The 21250-nt window shown below is 37.0% G+C and overlaps 1 protein-coding gene across 3 annotated transcripts in view; it reads left to right on the top strand.

The window, feature by feature from the left end:
- The window catches only part of LOC145984127 (histone-lysine N-methyltransferase NSD3-like), a 338807-nt gene that overhangs the window by 67368 nt on the left and 250189 nt on the right, over positions 1–21250 (top strand). For all 3 annotated transcript variants that reach the window (XR_014441281.1, XM_083117563.1, XM_083117562.1), the window contains exons 2-3: positions 4578–5088; positions 7583–7710. Coding sequence is in view for 2 of the 3 variants with exons in the window: in XM_083117563.1 (XP_082973689.1) it covers positions 4653–5088; positions 7583–7710 (564 nt within the window). In the remaining variant the exon portion in view is untranslated. The remainder of the gene's footprint in view (positions 1–4577; positions 5089–7582; positions 7711–21250) is intronic.

A 21250-nucleotide genomic window follows, 5' to 3' on the forward strand; every position in this document is an offset into this window, starting at 1 on the left:
TTTGCATAAACATTTTTTTCTTTGTTTCTCTTAGAATTTTTTTTCTTCTTAAAAACCAGATTTTAAAACCAGATAACAATTCTGAAGCATATAAAGCTCTGGATCTCGTTCTGGGTTTATTTGAATTTAACTGAAATGTGGAGTTCGAAATGTGAAAATTGCGAACAAAGATACATCTATTCATTTTAATGCAGGTTGAAATTAAAGGGGGTGAGGAGGATCTTGGGACTCCCAACCAGGAATAATCATCTCCCACTTACTGGATATAGAAACCACATTATTTAATATATCATACTTATAAGAGTTCTACTTCAGTTCAGTTAATTCTAATTTCAAAAGTCCCTTTGCTACGCATAAAAATATCTTTAAACAATTTTGGCAGATGTGTAGGTTACCGCATCCAATGTATTTTAGAAGCCATGTATTTGGTATTTACTCAGGCATCTGTAGGGCGTTGTATTAAAAAAAGAAAAACCTGAGTTGAGATGGTTTCCGATCAACTCGTAAGAAAAGAAGTCTAACTTTGAAATATTTGTGAAACATTTGACGAAGCATTTATTTGTTATATAATTATCTGTACCTAATGACACTCTTCAAGCACTGAAACATATACAAAATCGAAATCCTTCAGATGTCAGAGGAAACGAGGAAAGGTATACGCTCAAAAGTTGTTTTTTTCTTTTCAATCTTTAGTGGACAATATGAAGAGGCGCCCAAGGTTTATTTTCGTATGTAGTGATATTAAATGCAGATACATGCGTGTGTTTTAGGGTGACATGTCAATGTAAGCAAACGCACGTGCACGTCACAGTTAAAGAGTTGAGCATGAGTGTTCATCAATTTCATCATATCATCACCCATCCATCCTCATCTTCGCGATTAGCCAAAAGTGGCAGAAATGCTAAGCATAAACCAAATAAATCAATCAAACATTCCCATCTCACTCCAAAGACCTTGTCAACCCAATCCAAAATCTACCAGAACCTGCAGTGAGTTTCATTTATCTCGTGCATTCATCTGAATAATGTAATTTTCTTACAGATTGATTTTAGGGTTTAACTTCAAATGGCGTTATGTTTGTGTTGCATTCGATACCAAAATTAGATTTTAAGCTATTAATGTCCAATTATAAGTATACCTAATACATAGGTAAAAATGATTCCCCCCTCTGATAATATCGCAAATTGCACCTTGTTTAAATGTCTAGGAAATATTTAATTTCATCTAGGAATGATATCGCGATGCGATGAGTCTAGAATTGTCACAGCCTCATCTCGTCTCCTGTGTGGCGAGGCCCTTCTCGTTCTTGTTTGTGCTTATTTTTGTTTGGGTTTGCACTCTGAAGTTATTAGAACTTATTCTAGATTCACTTCACGCTCAGATAGGCTAATCGGGACTCTATTTTCAAAATCTCTTATTATATAGGTTTAAGTATAGTTTTTCGAACACTCTCTTACAAAGTTATGAAAAATATGGGTGAGGTACAGGAGTTCATTGTACCCCCAAGTTGGTCTATCGTGTCTCGTCTCGTTCATGTAAGTATTTCGTTTTGGAAAATTCCATTTTAAATATTCAAAAGAAAATGGGGTCAGTCACATACTCTTCTGATGAAGATTTGTATCTTATCTTCGAATCGACACGACCACTTCTTTAGAAATGTGTACCCCTCCCCCCCCCCTTACGCAAAGGAGCATTAGTCTGCAGCGTGATTTTCTGAGAGCAAATCAAACTAACTAGTAGCAAGCACAATGTATTAGAATAAGTTTAGATTGCTTTGAATTTCTGTGGTAAGGAAGATAATGTTCGTAAGTTATAAACAATATACACTTTTTTTATTGGACGAACTGAAAATAAGTTCTTTTAACAGTAAGACCTTGCGTCTGCTGTCAAATTACTAAGGGGGGTACAACTAGATTTACTGTTTTAGGGGGCACAGTACCCCCCTTCAAAAATTTGGGGGGTACAATATACCCCTGTACCCCCCCGTTCCTGCGCCACTGCTTCACGGACCTTGCTCCGAGCGATTGCCATCCCTCTGCTCTTTTGAAGAAGCATCTCAGAGTAGGCCAGAGCACGTAAGTCCGTTTGTATATTCGTCAAATAAAAATCTACTGGAATTTACAGCTTTATATTATTTTTTCCAATCATCATTACTTCGGCCGGGGGTGGAATGTAGGTAGGCACTATGGTTGAATATTGTGAATTTTTTCTTGTATGATTATTATCTGTATCGTCAAAAGTAGTATGGAGTGTGTAGTAAGGAATGATGTCAGTTGCAGTCATTTAAACTTCAAAAGAAGTTGTAAAATATATGGAAAAATACTGTAGTATTTGTATGATATTTGTAAATTTTATATTTTACATTAACGTAATGATCCCCTCCGCAACACACACATAATTTACCTTCATTTAATACTGTTAAACTTTTGAGAAATATACTTTGTTTGCAAAGCCCCCCCGGTAACCAGTGAGCCCCACTGGAGACTAATTCTACTTACAGGCCTATTACCAGCGGCGGCTCTAAGGGGAGAGCCACCATGCCATGGCTCTACCTTCAGAAGAATAAAAAGCACTTGCTTCGCCAAAATATAGTTAAATTAATACATTTACGAAGGAGATTCGAATATCGTAAGCTCGAACGCCTCAATTCCTGCGCCGCATCCCCAGCTGTTCTCTCACTTGCTCTGGGCCAGCATAGTGTGGCCCTTGCGCGGAGGCATGAAAAAGTCTCCGCAGGAAACGGGAAAGGAGGTGGTAGTCATAAGACAACCAGCCGTGCCCATTTTCGGATGGCACGACGCGAGAGCTTTTGCATTGTGTTGACTGACATAGTTGCAAACTTCATAGAGAAGTGACTAATCCTGACCGATTTGTAATGCTCGTTAGAGAAGTAATTCACGAGAAAAATACTTTCCGGCTACTTGGGAAGAACGAACACAATATCTTCCCAAATGTATATAACCATTTAGATAGATGCGTCTAAAGAGCCACCCAGACTTTTTTGTTATCGATTTCTTCCTTAAGAATAGATATATCCCTTGCTCTCACGCACACAGACACTCACGTGTTGCAACTGACGTTGACAATATTGAAGACATTTTCTGTACAAAAGAATTGTCTAAATATCAAATGGAATTCGCATCACCAGGGGATTTTTTAATTTAATATTTGTAAGAAATCACACGGGAAATCTATCAGTATAAGAATTTCACTTGGAGATATAATTCCATTTTTTGCATTGAATTTTAAAAATTGTAGATCCACAGTTCATTTAGCAGATATTCATATTTCAGTTGTTAGTAACACCGATTGTTAATGTACCGTCTCCCGTGCTGGGGTTGCAAATTATAAACAAGGCAAGGCGAGAATACCGTGTTCGACTAGGTGTCTCTGTTGTTCAGAGTTTTTCTTTTTAGTGAAGTGAAAGTGTCTGATGGTGTGTGAAAGGAAGGGTAGTCAGTGAAGATGAGTCAGATTAGAGCATTATTACATACACCATTTTCCAAGGTACTATACGATATTAAATTAAAAGTTAAACAACTTGACCGTCCCACGCCAGATTTAAACATCAATTCTATCTTTTTAAAAAAATAATGTGGTGAAGGTAACAGGCATCGAAATTTGAATAGAAACTCTGGCCCACCCCTGTGGACATCATGCTATGATGCCAGGGATCATGGGTTCGAATCTCGGCCTGGGCATCGGTGTTCTTTGTGAGTGTTCACTCATCCTTATCTTCGCGATTAGCCAGAGTAGTACAAATGCGAAGTAAAATAAACCAATCTTAGGAACTCTGAATTTTTGTCTGAAATTTTAGTAAACAAAGTTCCATTAGAAATTACCTCTTTCATTAGATTTCTATGACATGCTAGCAAAAATTTTTCGATTTCTTGATCACCTTGAGTTGCCAACCACCCGCCACTGTCTGTTACTATATTGTTCTCTAGTAGCATGTGTTTGTAGCCTGATTTGTACTGAACAAAACGAGGCATTGATTGTTGAAACCCTACAATTAATAGTTTTTGAGATATTAAATTTAATTTTTTAGTATGAAATTTCAATTTTCCTACTGAAAACAGCTCCATTAGTGGCAAGAATTCCAGGAAAGCAATTCCCATATTGTAGTGAAAAACCTTGTAAACCAAGATTAATAAATCTAATACATGCATTATTCTTGAATAGGTATTACGCCTCCCCGATGACGCAGTTGTAGCATCGTCACCTTGTAATGAAGGGGTCCCAGGTTCGATACCTGGTTTAGGCATACCTGGTTCGGATCCCACTTTAAACTGTCGGTCCAGTCCCGATTAGCCTTACTGTGCATAAAGTGGACTTGAAACACCAACTCAATCAAACAAATCTTCAATAGGTATCAAAAAATAGTAAAAAATAATAGTAATAATTAGCGTGAGCTACATGTGAGGTTCATTGTGAAATGGTCATCTATCTGAGAATTGATATGTAACTGAAGGAGGTTGGTTAATTTCACTGATAAAATCAGAATTGTTTTTGATGATATGTAAAGTGTGACATAAAATCATACTTCCTAACTAACAGAGGACATATTTTTCTTTCAGGTATTTGGTTGTTTATTGGGGAGAGAACCATAGGACAATTTGGTATCTCATGTCTGGATATAATTTTCTGTGAAGATGGATCAACTAAGAGGTCAAAGTGCAGAAACCACAAGGATTGAGAGATCAAGGGAAACTGGTGTGAGAACTAAATCTGGGGCCAGGAATAGTAAATTTGATGATGGAAATAATTCCATTGAAAAAGAAAAAAGTTATGCACAAGTGAGCATCCTGGATGACCTCTGTGGTGCAGGCAGAAAATCAATTACTAATAAATTTGATGGCAATGAATCAAATGTTAGTGAAAAAAATGCATGTCTGAAAACATTGACAGTGGTGTTGAGAGACATATGCAAATCAGGAAAGCCAGTTTCAGACACCAAAAGTGACCGCCATGTGAATGCTTGGCGGTGGTTACCTGGTGATGTGGTGTGGGGACAAGTAGGGAAATTTCCCTTTTGGCCTGGTATCATTATAAATGATCCAAAGGAAAGCACATTCACAAAGATGTTTTGTAAGTAATTCAAGTTTTATATTTTCCATATACATGCTAAGAAAAAATGTTCCACCTGTGTGTGCCCTTTTAAGAGTTATCTTCTGTTTAACATATTATACAATAATATTTCTAATAGAATCACCACATCAAATACATATTTCTAGATTTTTATTGCAGTATTGCTGACTCTGTGCCTGAGCATGTTAACTGGTACTCATTCATTGTCACCACTAAAGTTCCCAGGTTCAAGCCCGGGCCTGGTCATTGGTGTTCTTTGTAAGTGTCCCTTCATTAATTTCAAGTAATCACTCCTTATCCTCATCATCACTATCAGGTAAAAGTGTCAGAAAAGCGAGGTTAATAACATAAATGCAAAATCCAAATTATCGCAATATTGCGAGCAAAGCAAGCAGGAAAATTTTTAGATCTGTGTCTTTGCAAACTTAAAATGGTACAAGAGTTTCAAACTCTTTCACTATTTACTCATTTCTTGCACCCTTTGCCTTGGTGAGGGGACAACTGCCCCAATATTCCTTGCAGCTGCTGCTCTCTCATATGTCTGGGATATCAGGTAGAATAGTTTTAAGGATGAAAGGAGGCAGAACAACAACTTTCAGTTCCAGGAGTTAACTACAATGAGGAAAGCCCCCTTTACTTCTTAAAAGTTATCCTAGCTTTCCTCTTCTTCATTTAATGAATAAATGATGATAAAATCGTAATTGAAACAGCAATAAATAAATATTAAAATGTAATGGAGGTAAGATGTCCCTCAGTCTGAATTTCGTAATTGTTGCTAAATTTAATGTGAGTTTTTAAAAGTATACATGCATTGTATTTAACACTTCCATAGTTCAGACTGTTTGAATTATCTTTTTGCTTATGTGCATTGTGTAAATAGTGTACTTATTAACCGCTTAATAATTTTTGTCCCCAAGATTCTGAATAACAGAGTTTGCGAAACTGTGAGGCATGAGCAAGCATAAAAAAAGTCAATCATTCACAACAGGCTTCTTTTTTTGTGAGTGTTATCAACATTGATGAGATTCTTTAAAGTTAATATAAGTTGTTTTTTCCTCAAAGTTACTTCATGGTAACTAAACGGTGATTCTTGCTTTACCAATTTTTTTAGTCTATCATAATGGTAGAAAAAAGTTACCTTCCTTCATCATCCATTCTGTACATTCTGAGTAAAGAAAGTTGAATGTTTATTATTATTTCTCCCCACCTCCCTCAACTTGCAAGAGGATTTAGCAGTTGCTGTTACTGGAGAATGCACTGAAAACCTTTGTCCATCATTCCAAAGTGGTGTGAAAATTTGTTAAATATCATGCACATTGTAAGGATTATTGCAATTATAATTTTATATTGAACATTTTCCCCTTCATCTAACCACTTGATTACACCTGTCAAACATAGTTCACTTCTGTTATACAAGAAAATAGAATTGCAGATGTAAATGGTGTTGTGTTATATTTACATATATACACCGTGCATTCGTTTTGACTCCTGGCTGAGATAGTGCGTGACTGCAGAACAGTGAGGCAGATATCTTTAGCATGCAGAAAATTACATTTATATTGCATAGCGAGTACTAACTTGTGTTAAGAGTTGTTCAAAAGTGATGACCAACTGCATTCACACATTCCCGGCATATTTTGATTAAATTTTAATTGACATATGCGTTTCTGTTTCTTGATCTTTGCAATAACTGGAGTTTCCAGTTAATGGATGTACTTGATCCAACTAGATGGGCTACTTTTTAACCCAAAGAACAGTAAAATGGAAGAGGCAAACTTGAAATAAACAATTTCATTAAATTACTTCCAATATATGCACATAATATGCACATTAGGCTGAAATATGCAGTAACGTCCCAAATGTGCATTTACATACACTACAGAACTTTGCCAGTTTTTTCCCAATCAAGTGAAATGAATGAATCTGTTGAAAACATATCAATTTTCCTCAAGGATGAATTTTCCTAGTGATGAAACAAAAATACACGTCTTAAAATCTTACTTTTATTATTCTCTTTCCTCACAAGATTCACAGTTTTTTTCTAATCAGGACACATCCACTTCATACATTTGTAACAGAGGTTAGAAACACGTACTTTTATATGTGTAGAAATTGTATGTCCCAGTGTTTATTGGACCTAAATTGGTGCATTATTAAATTAAATATTTTATTTTTCTGACTACATTCCATTGATCATTATTTGTGTTTTTTATTTGCTGTTACTTTTCTGCCACTTTTAACCAACTGTGACTGTAAAGATGAGTGGTGATAAGATGAAATTGATGAAGGGTCACACAAAGAACATCCTTGCCCAGACTGGGATTTGAACCCAGTATTTTTGGTGGAGAAAGCCTACCTATTAACATGATCAGTTATATACATCTGGAAAATTGATGATTAAAGTTTAGTTTCAATTTGGTTCTTTTACTGGAAACCACACTGTACATAATTGTTACTTTTTGCCCCTATCTATTACAGTTGTTTCTAATTCCAGCTCATGGAAAAACAGGTTCCAGAAGAAAATATCACATCCAATTTTTCAATGACAATGGATCAAGGAGTTGGTTGTCAGTAACATCTATACTTGAATACAAGGGTGTGGAGGATTTTGAAATTATGAAGGTAAGATTTCCTATCTGACTTTTAATTTGAGCAGGCAGTATAAACATTTTGTGTCTTTCCTTCTTGTAAGTATTTTTGGTGTAATCACTCTGCATGGAGATAAGGAGGAGGGGATGATGGGACACTGCTACTATAAAGCAATAATTGTTTTTATCATCATCATTTACTTCTCTCTATTTGCATCAGTAAATATCCTTACTATTACTTATTGCAATTCAATTTAATAAACAAATGCACAGTCAGGCCTGTAGCCTCTTCCTGGATTTCGTCTGTTTACAGCTGATGACCAGGAAGAGCTTCAGTGCTGTCTGACACTGCATTCCTGTGATGTTTCTGAATATTTCCTGATTGGAAAACGATGGTTGAATGACTGGAAGTTGGAGTTCGTTCTCCATAATAATTAAAAGATACTATGGATCGTTACGATGTCCCTAGGATGTCCCTCTCCGGAAAAGAATTCCCTTTTGAATTCGTCTTTATGTCTGATCCAATCTTATAGGGATACCATTTATTATAAAAATAAGAAACGAAAACAAAAATAAAATGCCGAAAACAAGAAAATAATAAAGTAAAAACCATGAACCTATCCAAAGTGAATATCCTATAAACCCACTGACCCACAAGAACATATAACACAATGCATTATTTCTGCTGAATAAGTGAGTGGATCAGCGTGAAATAACATAAGGCATGCATTTGTTGATGTAGAGACCTGAGGTCACATGGCGTCGGCTGTCAAAACACACTCATTCACGTCAGAGCGTGACCAGCCTCTTGGGACACAAGACGTATTTGTCTACAGGAGACTGTCTACACGAGACAGTCATTGCACCCTTTGAAGGTAAGAGACTCGAAATTACATAATAAATTTGCGTTAACATTAAATTATAGATACTAATAGCCTTCCTTCACCATAAATAATGTGGAGCACTGAATAAGAAATAAATCGAAGCACTTGTATAAATACATAATTCGTTGCACCTGTGTTGCTAGTAATTTTTGGTTACTAGGGTCAACACGTATGCCGAATATTGGGAACTGAGTTTATCGCACATAAATATAATTGTAGCACGTATCACTATAGTTTTCCTATATTATTATTATCGATGGATCACAGTCTTTATTTTTATATTAACAATATATACTTACTTATTCAACTCTGTCCTTTAATATGAAATATGTACACACTCATATATAACATATGAATTAATAATTCACGTAAAAATAATATTTAAGCATCGCAATTGTTACACCTTTTGTCCATGCATATCAATGTTGTATTTATTCTTCTATTAAAATTGTTCGTTGATAATTCCATAAACATGCATTGAACACACGCTGAGAGTCAAAAGTCCAACATCTTTGACCTCGATGTCGTTCACCTAAAGTACGATGAACAAATGAATCGTAACATTGTCCATTTAGGATAATCATCCTTTATTCCAGACACGATGTTCAGCTCAGATTGACTATACTTCTTGGAATTTTACTGTACCTGAGAGTACAGTACCACTACGTTCTGCCGCACTGTACTTGTGTGGAATGTACTGATGAAAGTCGGACAACCCAGATTGTTCATTTCCTTCTGTCTGTCACTGAATGAACATCTTCCCTGTAGAGTTCTGCTGTCTGCGTTTCTCGTACTTGCACTGGGAAGGGATAATTTGGGGAAGTTCAAACTTAAGGGTACAAAAGTGATTTCTTCTGGCAATGAGAATTGTTCTGCACTGGAATATTGATGAATACATTTTTGCTGCTGAGTGTATCATGTAACGACCAATGGAATGTGTGGTCGTATGTGTCCTCGGAATGGGAGAACTATGTTCCTGGAGGAATAATCACTATGTGTACTGCTTGTTTTTTTTAGACGAACTTCGTGGGGTGGACCAATGATTTTACCCCTTTGATGAAAAACTGGAACATTTGGTGTGAAAACTTCTTGTACTGCTAACACTTCGTTGGGCGATTCTTCTTTTGAGGCTTTGTGAAGAAGAATAGACGTACGTTCGTAGAGTTGTACATGACATGGAAGTGTGTCAAGTAATATGTATATTAGGAGTGTAGCATGACACTTTAATGGAGGAATCATGTAGTTTACACTCTGGAACATGTCGTTGTTTGTAAAACGTTTTACTGCTGGACTTGTAGATTATATTGAAGATTTTGTTCGAGACATAGCACGACAATTTTGAGAAGCTGTGTAGATTCTCTGGAACGTGGCACGTCGTGGTGTACTTTACGAATTGCCTTAACAAGGCGGGGGGGGGGGGGGGGGTTCTTGATCCCTTGTAGAGTAAAGCTGGAACATGTTTCAGCAGTCTGGCTCCCAAGCTGGCGAATGCTGTCAGGATGCTGGACGCGCTGCTAGTGGTTCCCGGTTCGACATTTTCCTTTCGGGTTTGGGAATGCCGAATTGTTTCCCTTGCGGCTGACACTGGCTGTTCTCTGGCCGACAGCTGATAAATTTCGAATTTGAGACAGGTTTAAGGTAAAGGTAATGCTAGCGTAGATTTAAGATAGGGTAATTTTTCCGGGAAAGGATTATTTTGATCCAATCTTTTTGGTACAACACTCAAGAATAATATTTTGCCACTCATGATTTAAAAATGCCATTATCAATTGAAATATACTTAAACTAGTAATAAACTCTTATATTATACCCATTAAAATAAATATGACAAACGCTAATTCCTAGTGGAAAAATATAAAAAGAAATATGATGAGAATAGCTTCGTGAAAGCTACCACGGTTATTCCAGAATCTAGAAAGAAAATAGGATAGTGCCTATAAAGCAATCGGAATTTTAATTTATTTTTGTCCCCGTAAAGTACCAATGATATATGTCGTGATTCGATTAATTGAGTTTAATTTATTATTGCTTGTTATGAGTTACTATTTGAGGTGAGAGTTACTATTTGACAACGTTCTAACAATCTGGCAACCTGCTACTGTCTAAAGAATTTAGCCGTCATCATTTCTGCTTACGATAATTTTCCTGCTTCAAGTCTACATGTCTCCCGCGACCGGGGTTTTGCTGGCTGGCTACCTGATCCCCATAACGGGAGAGGTTCGGAGGGGAAATTCTTACATTAGCAAAATTCCTCGTGCGGTCGTAGATTCGAGCACGCAAGATATGTAAAGCCGTGTAACTGAACTCTGGCCGCTGCTGTGTTTCTCGGATGCCGTTGAAATGTACCCTTTGCGTCAATAATGTATTGCATGCATCTACATCAATGCCTAAGTCCTTAACATGCTTCTGCGTTTAACTGTACAATGACAATGAGGAAATAGATTCGTTTGCGTATGTACGCCCAGTTTGTTTATCGATTACTTCTAAAATACATGATTTGCTGTGAAATACTGGTAGCTAGTAACTTTGCTTGAATGTATTGCTTCTTCTACTTTACTTTTGATGAGAAAACCAGTCTTGTGCATTTAAAATGAAAATACCATATTACTATAAGGACATATGAAAACGTATTTAAAGCTAAACGAGTAATAATGTTATTTTTCGCCTTGCGCTTATTTTCCCTACTGGTTACATTTACTTGTAGAAGCCTGTTTAATCTTTGCTGTGTAAAAAAAAAATCTTATTTTAGTTTCTTATGTTACTCATAGTGTGCAAGTGGTCGTTAAAAATGTACTCAAATACAAAATTACATGGGAAACGATGCTTATTTAAAGTCGACCATTCCAAAAATAAAATAATTAATCTATTAATATGCGATAATTGCCTTATATTATGCTGACATCAATAAAAATGAAGAATCTATCATTCTCTCTATCCATTCTAACATATGCTTAGCATATTATTGTAGCAAAGCTTAAAACTAAAACTGTTGTGGTTTAACCCTAATCATTCTGCGATGGCAGAATGGATTTCCAGGATTTTGGTCTAGATCCAATATCCGAAGGAAAATACTTGTTATTGGGGCGCAAAAAATATCGTGACGTCGACGTCTACATATTCATATAAAATAAATATTCTCAATAACTGGCGCTTAATACAAAACTTTGCTAATATAAATGTTTACCTTCTTCTGAAGTATAACTAAAATGTTAGTGATGTAACTACTAAGCTAGTATAAATTATACCGCTTAAACAAAATATTATCGCATATTATGAAATTTGAATAAATTAATAGAGACTAATGCCTTAAAAAACTTACTTTGTGCACACTTGAGTCGTGTAGGACCTATTTAACATTAATAAATGCCGTAACTTGGAGCAAAAATTGCAATATTTATATTTTAAGATTTAAAACAATCTACATTTTAAAGTTTTTAACGTTCGAAGCTACAACGTGCTAAGGATAAATATTCAACTGCCAAACAAAACATTGTTTCGGACAGAGAAAAAAAATATATAAATATATACTAACAAAAAAAAATCTCGTTAATATGTGAGAAACGTCCATGCCGTGTGATGCTCTCATAATTCTCTTCTAGTTATTCAAAATAAGTTGGCTGTGCCTAACTTTGCTTAAAGCATATAAGTATATGTATATATGTGTACGGATTCATTCTCGTCACAACTGCTTACCTGTGTTCGGACATCTCACGTCACTGCAGCCTATTTATACATCTATTACTTCTCAACTAGAACTTTTAATTAATCGGGCGTTTTATACCCTAAATCACGGTACGAACATTGTACAGCGTGTCGAGGAATATAATTAGCGTTTCGTCTCTTTACATATTAACATGGATTAAAATTTTCAGGCAATGTATGCGTAAGTTAGGTAACATAAGGCAAGTGACTATCTCCTTAATCTAAGCTCCCTTCATGAGGTGCTAGGAGACTTCAGTCATTAAGAATATAAATGAGTGGTCCTCGGGGCCTTATTCGTTCCCAAAACTATATATGTATAAAAATGTAATATCCTCGTTGCAATAATCTTAGCAGTTATAGTTCAAGCATTCTAAATCATTTACAAGTTACGGCCAGTTTTAAACAAAATTTAAATTAAACTTTTAAGGAATTTCAATAAATAATAATAACAAAAACAAAATATTGACTCAAACAAGCATACTCTCTGCCATGACTCGTTAAACTGCACCATAGTGCCACTGAGTCAGAGTCAACATACTCTAATTTATTTTCCTCCTTCATAATATAACTTCAATATTCACTTTTAATCCACGTTTTTAATTAATTAATATGTTAAGGGTAAGCCTAATCACAATCTGAGCAAAATGCACAGGAACGTTAGATATATTAAAAAAAAATGTTTAAAATTACTGTAGCTTACTGCATTATTTTAACCCTCATAAACAATGCTGTGATAATTTTCGTATCCAAGATCATGATTAAAAAAAATCCTACCTTTTACGTTCTAAAATCACTGTAAATGCAAAAAACCATCGAATCTAAATGCCTTTTCTTCTAAAAATTCTGGGAATGGTAAAATTTTTCCCAGGGTGGGAATTCTGTCGTGGCCTGGGTACAGGATTCGTGAACGAACCACAGCGCTACCAGGAGCGGATTGATAGGGAAACGTCCACGAACGTCCCTGGGCCGACCGCATTTTTGGCAAAATGTGGCTGCCTAAAACCCGACATCGAACCTTCCGCCACGCGGAATGCCGGACGCTCCTGATACCAAATCGCCAGCCCGACGTGGGTAACCGCGCCGGAGCTAGGGCGCAGGTTCCTCCGCATTTTTACATTTTGCTGATGACCGACGCTGACTTGAGGTCGATAAGTTTCATCTGATTCATCCTCGAGTTAGAACTCGACATCTATCATTGTTTACTGCACTATTTTTCCCCGCTGGTACTAATACTTAATATAAATCCGCGAGCAACTTTCCAGATTCCGTGCTTCAAAATGCATACTTTTGATGGTATAAGAAAACTGATAAAACCTTGATTCTGATAATTCTTAGGTGTGGTTTTACTTTTCATGCCCTAAAATTGAAATTTTCATAAGTGAAATCCTGCATCTATCACCACGTAATCACCAATTTTCATCTCATTTCCGTAAAAATGGGTGAAAGCCCTAAGCACCTCCATCCACGTCTCATGCTATTTTCTCATCGCATTTCCGAAAAAATGCATGAAAAGCCCCAGCAAATCCACCACGTCTCATACCCTTAGGTATGTGGGATCTTTTGGGAATGTAGCTCACTAATCATCATTCATCCATGATGGTAAAGCACTCTCTGCTCGTGGTGAGCTTGATGGTAAGGCGCTAGAGGTACTAAATTTACACACTTGAATGGCAACACATGACACTTGAGTTTCACACCCCTAAAGATTGGATCAGCATGGGTAATGTAAGGATATACCTGTCTCTTTACTGCAACTGAAGATCTGCCGTGAGAGGTTATGCCTGTGACTGTACGTAGAGTCTGACTTGCGACTAGCGTTAACACGCTCTGCCTAGAACCTCCTCCTCTCTCTCTATCCAATCGTAACTTGCTCCTCAATAACTGAATTAGAACTGACCCCGAACTCTCTGCCTCCCAGACATTTATTGCAATTCAATTTAATAAACAAATGCACAGTCAGGCCTGTAGCCTCTTCCTGGATTTCGTCTGTTTACAGCTGATGACCAGGAAGAGCTTCAGTGCTGTCTGACACTGCATTCCTGTGATGTTTCTGAATATTTCCTGATTGGAAAACGATGGTTGAATGACTGGAAGTTGGAGTTCGTTCTCCATAATAATTAAAGATACTACGGATCGTTACGATACTATAGTATCAGCAGAAGTTCATTTGTACACACCAAATCTTGATACCTCTCTAAAAGATACTTTCTTGTCATATCACATGCTCTCTGAAACTAACTCTTTCCAACATTATAAATTTCTGAAAGAATATGGAATGTTTGTTGGTGAAATATTTAGTTATTTGTGAAAAGCAAGCAAAATGTTTGTTACCTGTTTCTTTCTGTGTGTGTGTGTATTAACCCATTAAGGGTTATTAGTCAATTGATAAACACACAGCAGTTTTGCAATGTATGTGGCCCAATTTGAACACATTTAAGCATAAAGAAATTTTCGATCACTGGTATGAGAAGAAGAAAATGTTGTGTTAATGCAATGTTAGCCTTTAAGGTTGTATTTCTCATGCAACCTAAATTTCTGGTTTCTTTGCTATTTTATGTCTGATAAATGTGGGAATATCAAAGATAAAAATAGATAGCCAGATTGATAATATTTTTTGGATAATGTACAAATTTTTATTATTCACTGTTTGTATATTAATATACAGGATGTCCCTAAAGTACTATTACCATTACAATCAAACATAACTCTGAAACCACATGGCAAAGAGCAGAGTGTTTTTCTTTCAAGTTGTTCTACAGCTCGAAATGTTTTTAAATGTTCTACAGCTCTTCTTCTTTTTTTATGCCAGTGCACCTAAGCGTGTGCCCCTATGATTGCCCTCACAATGTCAAGGCGATATTTTATTTCTACCCATACATGCTGCAGTGTATCAGCATCACTGTGTCAAGCTCTGGTACTCACAATCCTTGACGTACCCCTGACAATCCTTGACGTACCCCTGAAGAAAAAGAATCAAAGGGGACAGAGGCGTGGCGTGCATATAGCTGCTGTTACTGCAGGTAACACCAAAATATAAAGAATTGAAGAACCTGTCTTGAAATATTATTACGTATATAAACTGGTAATATTGTCGTAAAGTAAACATTGCAGACTGGCATTTTTTCTGACACCGGCAAAAGCGAAGAGGAGAACTGATCCGGTACCCTCCTCAGGCAACATGAGGAAAGGGCCCTGAGCCCACCCAAGGAAGACTTTCCGTCGCAGCAAAGCCTGTTTCGGCAGGAGGAGGAGGCGGGTTAATGGCATGACTGTTTAGCCGCCGCAGTTGCCGCCCCGCCGCAGTTGCCACCCCGCCGCAGTTGCCGGTGATACTTACCGGAAACAGATCAGTGTTGCCATATTCATTAAACAGAAAAGAGCTAAGTCGCCTAATCGGGTCTATCTTACTCTGAAGGTGTCCAGTCACACTGGGGAACGATACCGCAGTGGTAGCGTCGCCGCCTTGTAATCAAGGGATCCCGGGTTCGATACCCGATGGAGGCACAAGTGGTTCGGATCCCACTTTAAACTGTCCCGATTAACATTACTGTGCATGAGTGGACTTAAATCGCCAAATCAAAATTTAAAAGAATCAAATCACACTGGGGGAAAATCAAACTACCAAGTGTTATTTTGTATTTACTCTAAATATCAGCGATTACGAAAGTCCTCTTTGTCCTTCTTCGACATCATGGGCGAGAAGGAGAGGAGAGGGATGGGCATGATCAAGGTGACTGCTGTCCTTCTAAAATGTCAACCTAAAATTCTCTATTTCACACATATAATATTATTTCGGTTACAGGAATTTGTAATAATTGTTGAAAGGGCCGCTTGAGATTGACATACGTTGTCGCAGGAATGCGATAATTTCGGATTGAAGCAATGTTTTTGAAATGGTAGAACTGTTTTTGGATGAAAACATTACTTACAATCATAATTTCCCGATTGTTACCTTAGCACGCTCTGAAGTGTCAGGTGTCACAGGTTCGAATCCTCAGCAAGAAATGGTTATTTCAATGTTCGTTGTTATTATTTTACTTACATAATTATAAAAATTAATAATTACATACACAAAGAAATAATAATTTTATTTCAATAATTCACCATGCATCCTCATCGTCACGATTATCCTATAAAGCGAAAGCCTTAAAGGTAGCAAGGGACGTAAAATATACGAAATAGTAGTGGTGTCAGAAATGAGATTTCAGTGGATTTAGCGAAACATGGGAGTGGGAGTAGTTAGGAAACAGATGAAGACTACATCTACTCTACATACATACGTCTTATTTGAAACGAAAAGTTTCACGATTTGGGCAAATCTGGTTTCAAAAGAACTAAGATGGCAACAGTAGTAGAACTGGACTTCTTGCAGGTTCGGAAGGAAATATTGGGGAAGCGCCGATGCTGAGATGGGAGAGGTCAAGGAGGGTGCTTCACGTGTTACAAAAGTAAACAACGGTTTGCGGGAGGGACTGTGCAGTGCAAGTTTTGTGAGTTGTGTCTTTCGTCTTTATGTTGTTTTCGGGCATTGTCAATTAATTAATGGAGCTTGCTCCGAGTTACGAGGTAGCGGGTTCATCCTATCTGAACAGTGTGTGTAATTGTGCGATAGAAGATATTTTGAAGCAATCTTTTGGTTCGTTCTTTTGCGGAAAAAATCGAAATTGTGGCGAAAGGGAGGCCAAAGCCTAATTTGAACGATTTAAAAACCAAGTCATCTGCTGGATATGACCGACATTTCAATGTTTCGTGGTATAACAACTATCCATGGTTATGTGGATGTGCGCAGTTGTCGAAACTCTTTTGTTGGCCATGTACTCTATTTTCGGGTGAAAAAAAGTGTGGAATTCAGGTGTGGATAACATGGACCATGACCATGATGCACCCAAAAATTCAAATGAAAAACTTCACTTTATGACAGCATCATAGAACTTTTTTGATTTGATTTGATTAATTTTGCTTCGCTTGTGCCACTTTTGGCTAATTTGCGAAGATGGGGATGAGTGATGATATGATGAAATTGATGAATAGACATCACAAACGCTCATGCCCAAGCAAGGATTCGAACCTTGGACCACAGCATCATATAACTATTTTCAAAGAAGAGTCGTCGGATTGATCTGCTCTATAAGTAGCCTTTGATGTTTCTGTAAGTATCAAATTATGTATTATTGTGTCAACAACCAATGTTTACGATTTCACTTCAGTCCTTATGTCAACATTTTTTTTTCCTGATTAATAACTTTACCAAAATCTAGTACTGAATTGCAGACGTGCCAGATTAATATTACATGAACTACTTGGAAGACATTGGGAGGGGGGATGAGGTGGGGAGGCGCCCAAGTCTTACGGCTCCTCCTTTAAATGTCCTACTGATAACCGGTAACACTTTTAAAAATCCCACGCCACGCCACAGAAAGGGGATGATATTTTAAGAGATTGTGGAGGTCAGGCGATTGGCCAACATTGGTTTAATGTGACTTTTTTTTTTTTGTTGAAAGTACATGAATGCCGTTAATGGTTACATTCTCACATTTTGGGTGATTTTATCTTAAATGTTATCAACTGAAGTAGCACATCACAAATTTTAATCACTTCAAATCTATGAAAAGTATTTTTGATAGTAAAAGCAAACAAATGCTTCTGATATGATCAAAAATACAAGATTATATTGCATTGTTAGATTTGATATATGTAACAATAAATTTACATTTGGCAAATTAGTACATCAATTTACTAATGTGTACAAGCAGATATAATTCCAACAAATAGTTTGCCTGTAAGAAAAAAATTAAAAAATGTTGCGTTAACACGTCGTTTTCCTTTAAGGTGTTTACCCCCAGAAATCAAAGGGAAAAAATCATTAATGGACATTTCCACTCAATTTTTTTAAAGGCAATTTTAGAAACTATGCCCTGAGAAAATGACCCCTGCAAATGTTCGCATTTCTCTGCAATCAGTTTAAGGGGAAAACCAGACTTCCGAAGTTGCGAGGCTAGCATTGCACTGAAAAACATGCCCTGCCATGTTAATACGTCACTACTTAGAGAGAGCTTGTTTGTCGTCTGCTTCGAGCGTCCAGTTTACTGGGAGTAGCCCACGTAGAGCCAACGTGTACAGCAGTTTTGCAAATCTGTGTAGAGTTCAAAATAATGGAATTAGGAACGGTAATAGAAGGGAAAGCTATGCTTTATAATGGTCATTCTTCTATTAAATATCCCTGCTGCTCACGTGAAAGATAAACAAAAGAGTTGTGCTGCATGTGGGTTTTCAAGTCATGAGAAAACTATTGCTTTTAAAATTGGTTACTGATCAAGTTTTCAAAAATATATTTTAAAATTATATTTATCAAAATTTACCATAAACCATGTAGTGCAAAATAATAATTTTCACATTTTTTACTTTACTTATAACACCTATTTTTACTTTCTTTTCCATAAAGCAATTTCAGTCTGTGTTTCATTTCTGTTACATAAATTATGATAAAATATTTTTGTGCAGATAAGAGAAAATACACTTGAGAAGATTATATCAGTTGCACAGTACATTTCAAAGCTAACTTTATGTGTAATTATTACAAGGAAATAATGAATAAAACATTATATCACATACTGAAATATATTTTGAATTTTGTACTGCGAAAAAAGCTGCCTCATCTCTTTCCCAGAATGCATTAATTAATTGGTTCACAACCTCATCACTAGGGATCCTATCGAGACAAGACATGACAGTCTTGGTTTCATTCTCGTTGAGAGTTGTAAATGTCTGTCTTGCAATTATTTGTAAATTCCTTGTTGACAGTCTCGTCTGGGTTTCGGAGGTCAATTCTCGTTCTTGTCTCAAGTCTTGAGAAATATAGAATTGACAACTTATGCAAAGGCTTATCGTACAAACATTCACAGTGCATAGAGATCATAAAGACAAAACAACTTTTCTTAATTATTTTTTTGTTTGTTTGTTTGACTCCTTGTTTCAATGCTAGGAGCCTTCTAAAACTGGATATTATCCTGCTTATACGTGTATATGCAAACGAAAACTGCCGATTCAGAATTACCACAAATGAACTGGCATTGTAATTATTATACACAAAATCCATGATTTAACTGAGGAACTCACGGGCATGACTGTTCCTTTGTGAATGTCCTTTCATTGAAGTGGAAGTTGTTTGGTGGAGGGGGGGGGGATTGCTCAAGCCTTTGGGGACAGTAGGCCTAAGAGGATACTTCTATTGTTAATGTTGGTGTTGCTTACAAGCTGAGACATTTCCCGTCTCATCTCATAAAAGGAGACGGGAAAAGAGAATGTTTTGAAATGAGACAGGACAGACCAAAGTTTCGTCTCGTCTTGTGAGCAGGTTGGATGATACTTAGATTGTCCTGGTTGGTGTTGGTGGCAGTGTGGGTGGGGGAGTTTCTCCTGAACCCTGACTTCGAATACGGCTCGTAGTCATTGTCGCAATTACCCAAAAGTTGGAAGAAATGTGACATTAGAGAAGATACATACTAACCATTAAACAATATGACGGGAAAGCAACATAAAAGTAGGATAAGTACATAAATTTGCCATATATATTGAATATATTAACTGAAGAAAACTGTTGTTTACTGCAGGAAATTTAAAAACTCCGCGTACCTTTTTTGTTATACCATATCACCTCTTATATTGAAGAAATGGGCGTGTAAACTCGAGTGTCTTGCATCTCCCCCACCCTCCTGATCCCCACAGTGGCAGGTGAGTTCACCCTTCTCCCTAAGGGCACCTGCCACTCATCCAACCTAATTTACACCCTCATCTGCCAAATCTGCGGCAACTTCTACTTAGGCGAAAGCTCCACCCCCTTGAATCTAAGGATAAATAATCACCGTTCCTCCACCCAAAATTCCGATTTCACAGTTGCCATCCACACCAACAGCCATAACACCACCTTCAATAACTGCTTCCGTGTTGCCATCATCCATCTTTTACCCCCCCCACCCACTCTCTGACACATCTTTCTGCAGGCGATGGGAAAGGGCCTATATAGCAGGCATGCAAGCCACTATACCCTCTGGACTCAACCTAACCAACCAGTAACTCTTTCCTCTCCTCCCCGAAACTACCCACCCACCTTACAGTAAACACTGGCTAAAGTACTTCTTGTTTTCTATCAACTGTTTCTGGCAACACTGATCATAGAGACGCTACGGTCAGTATTCTGTGCCTCTTCTCCGAGTGTCGTCGATCTTTTATCTTCTATCTTGAGAATGCGACTCAGATCACGAAATATAGAATTATTTCTCTTCGTGTGGTGTTTACTGTCCCCTTCATCATTTGTATTTATCCACCCTTCTGGCACCTTTTCTGACCCTATTCCTGTGTTTATATGTTTATATATATATATATATATATATATATATATATATATATATATATATATATATATATATATATATATATATATATATATATATATATATATATATATACAGTGCGTTCATTTCAATCTGCAGCCGAGAGATCGGGAGAAGCGTGGCGGGCGGTGCTGACGGAGATGCCGACATTTGCGGCCTGTAACGCCCGCTTATTTTTATAGACATATGCAGACATTTATATAAATATTGCAAAACGATCACTAACCTGTGTTATAACATGCAAAAGTTCTTCTGTAATTCATCCAAGTTCTGCTCTTAGATACACAAATAAATACGCTATAGAAACGATGTAAAGATCCACAGATAATAAAACATTTTAATCATAGTTTTGACCAGTAACGTCCTGCTTAAATTTATATCCTTGAAACAGTTTTGTGCCGATGGGGATCGCATCTGTATCAAGATTACGCTGTAGAAGAAACCGTTAAAAGTCAATAGTGTTCGTGAGCTTCCTTGCAATCCGAAATCTCCGAGCTCGAGTTTTTTGTTCCTTCGCGACTAGATGAAGACAGAGTTGTAAATATAGTGGCGAGCAATGTAAACCAAGAGCGTGTTAATTTCGTACTGTGCGCAAGAG

The sequence above is a fragment of the Lepisma saccharinum genome, chromosome 2 (assembly GCF_977018435.1).
Source record: "Lepisma saccharinum chromosome 2, izLepSacc3.1, whole genome shotgun sequence".
NCBI classification, from domain to species: Eukaryota; Metazoa; Arthropoda; class Insecta; order Zygentoma; family Lepismatidae; genus Lepisma; species Lepisma saccharinum.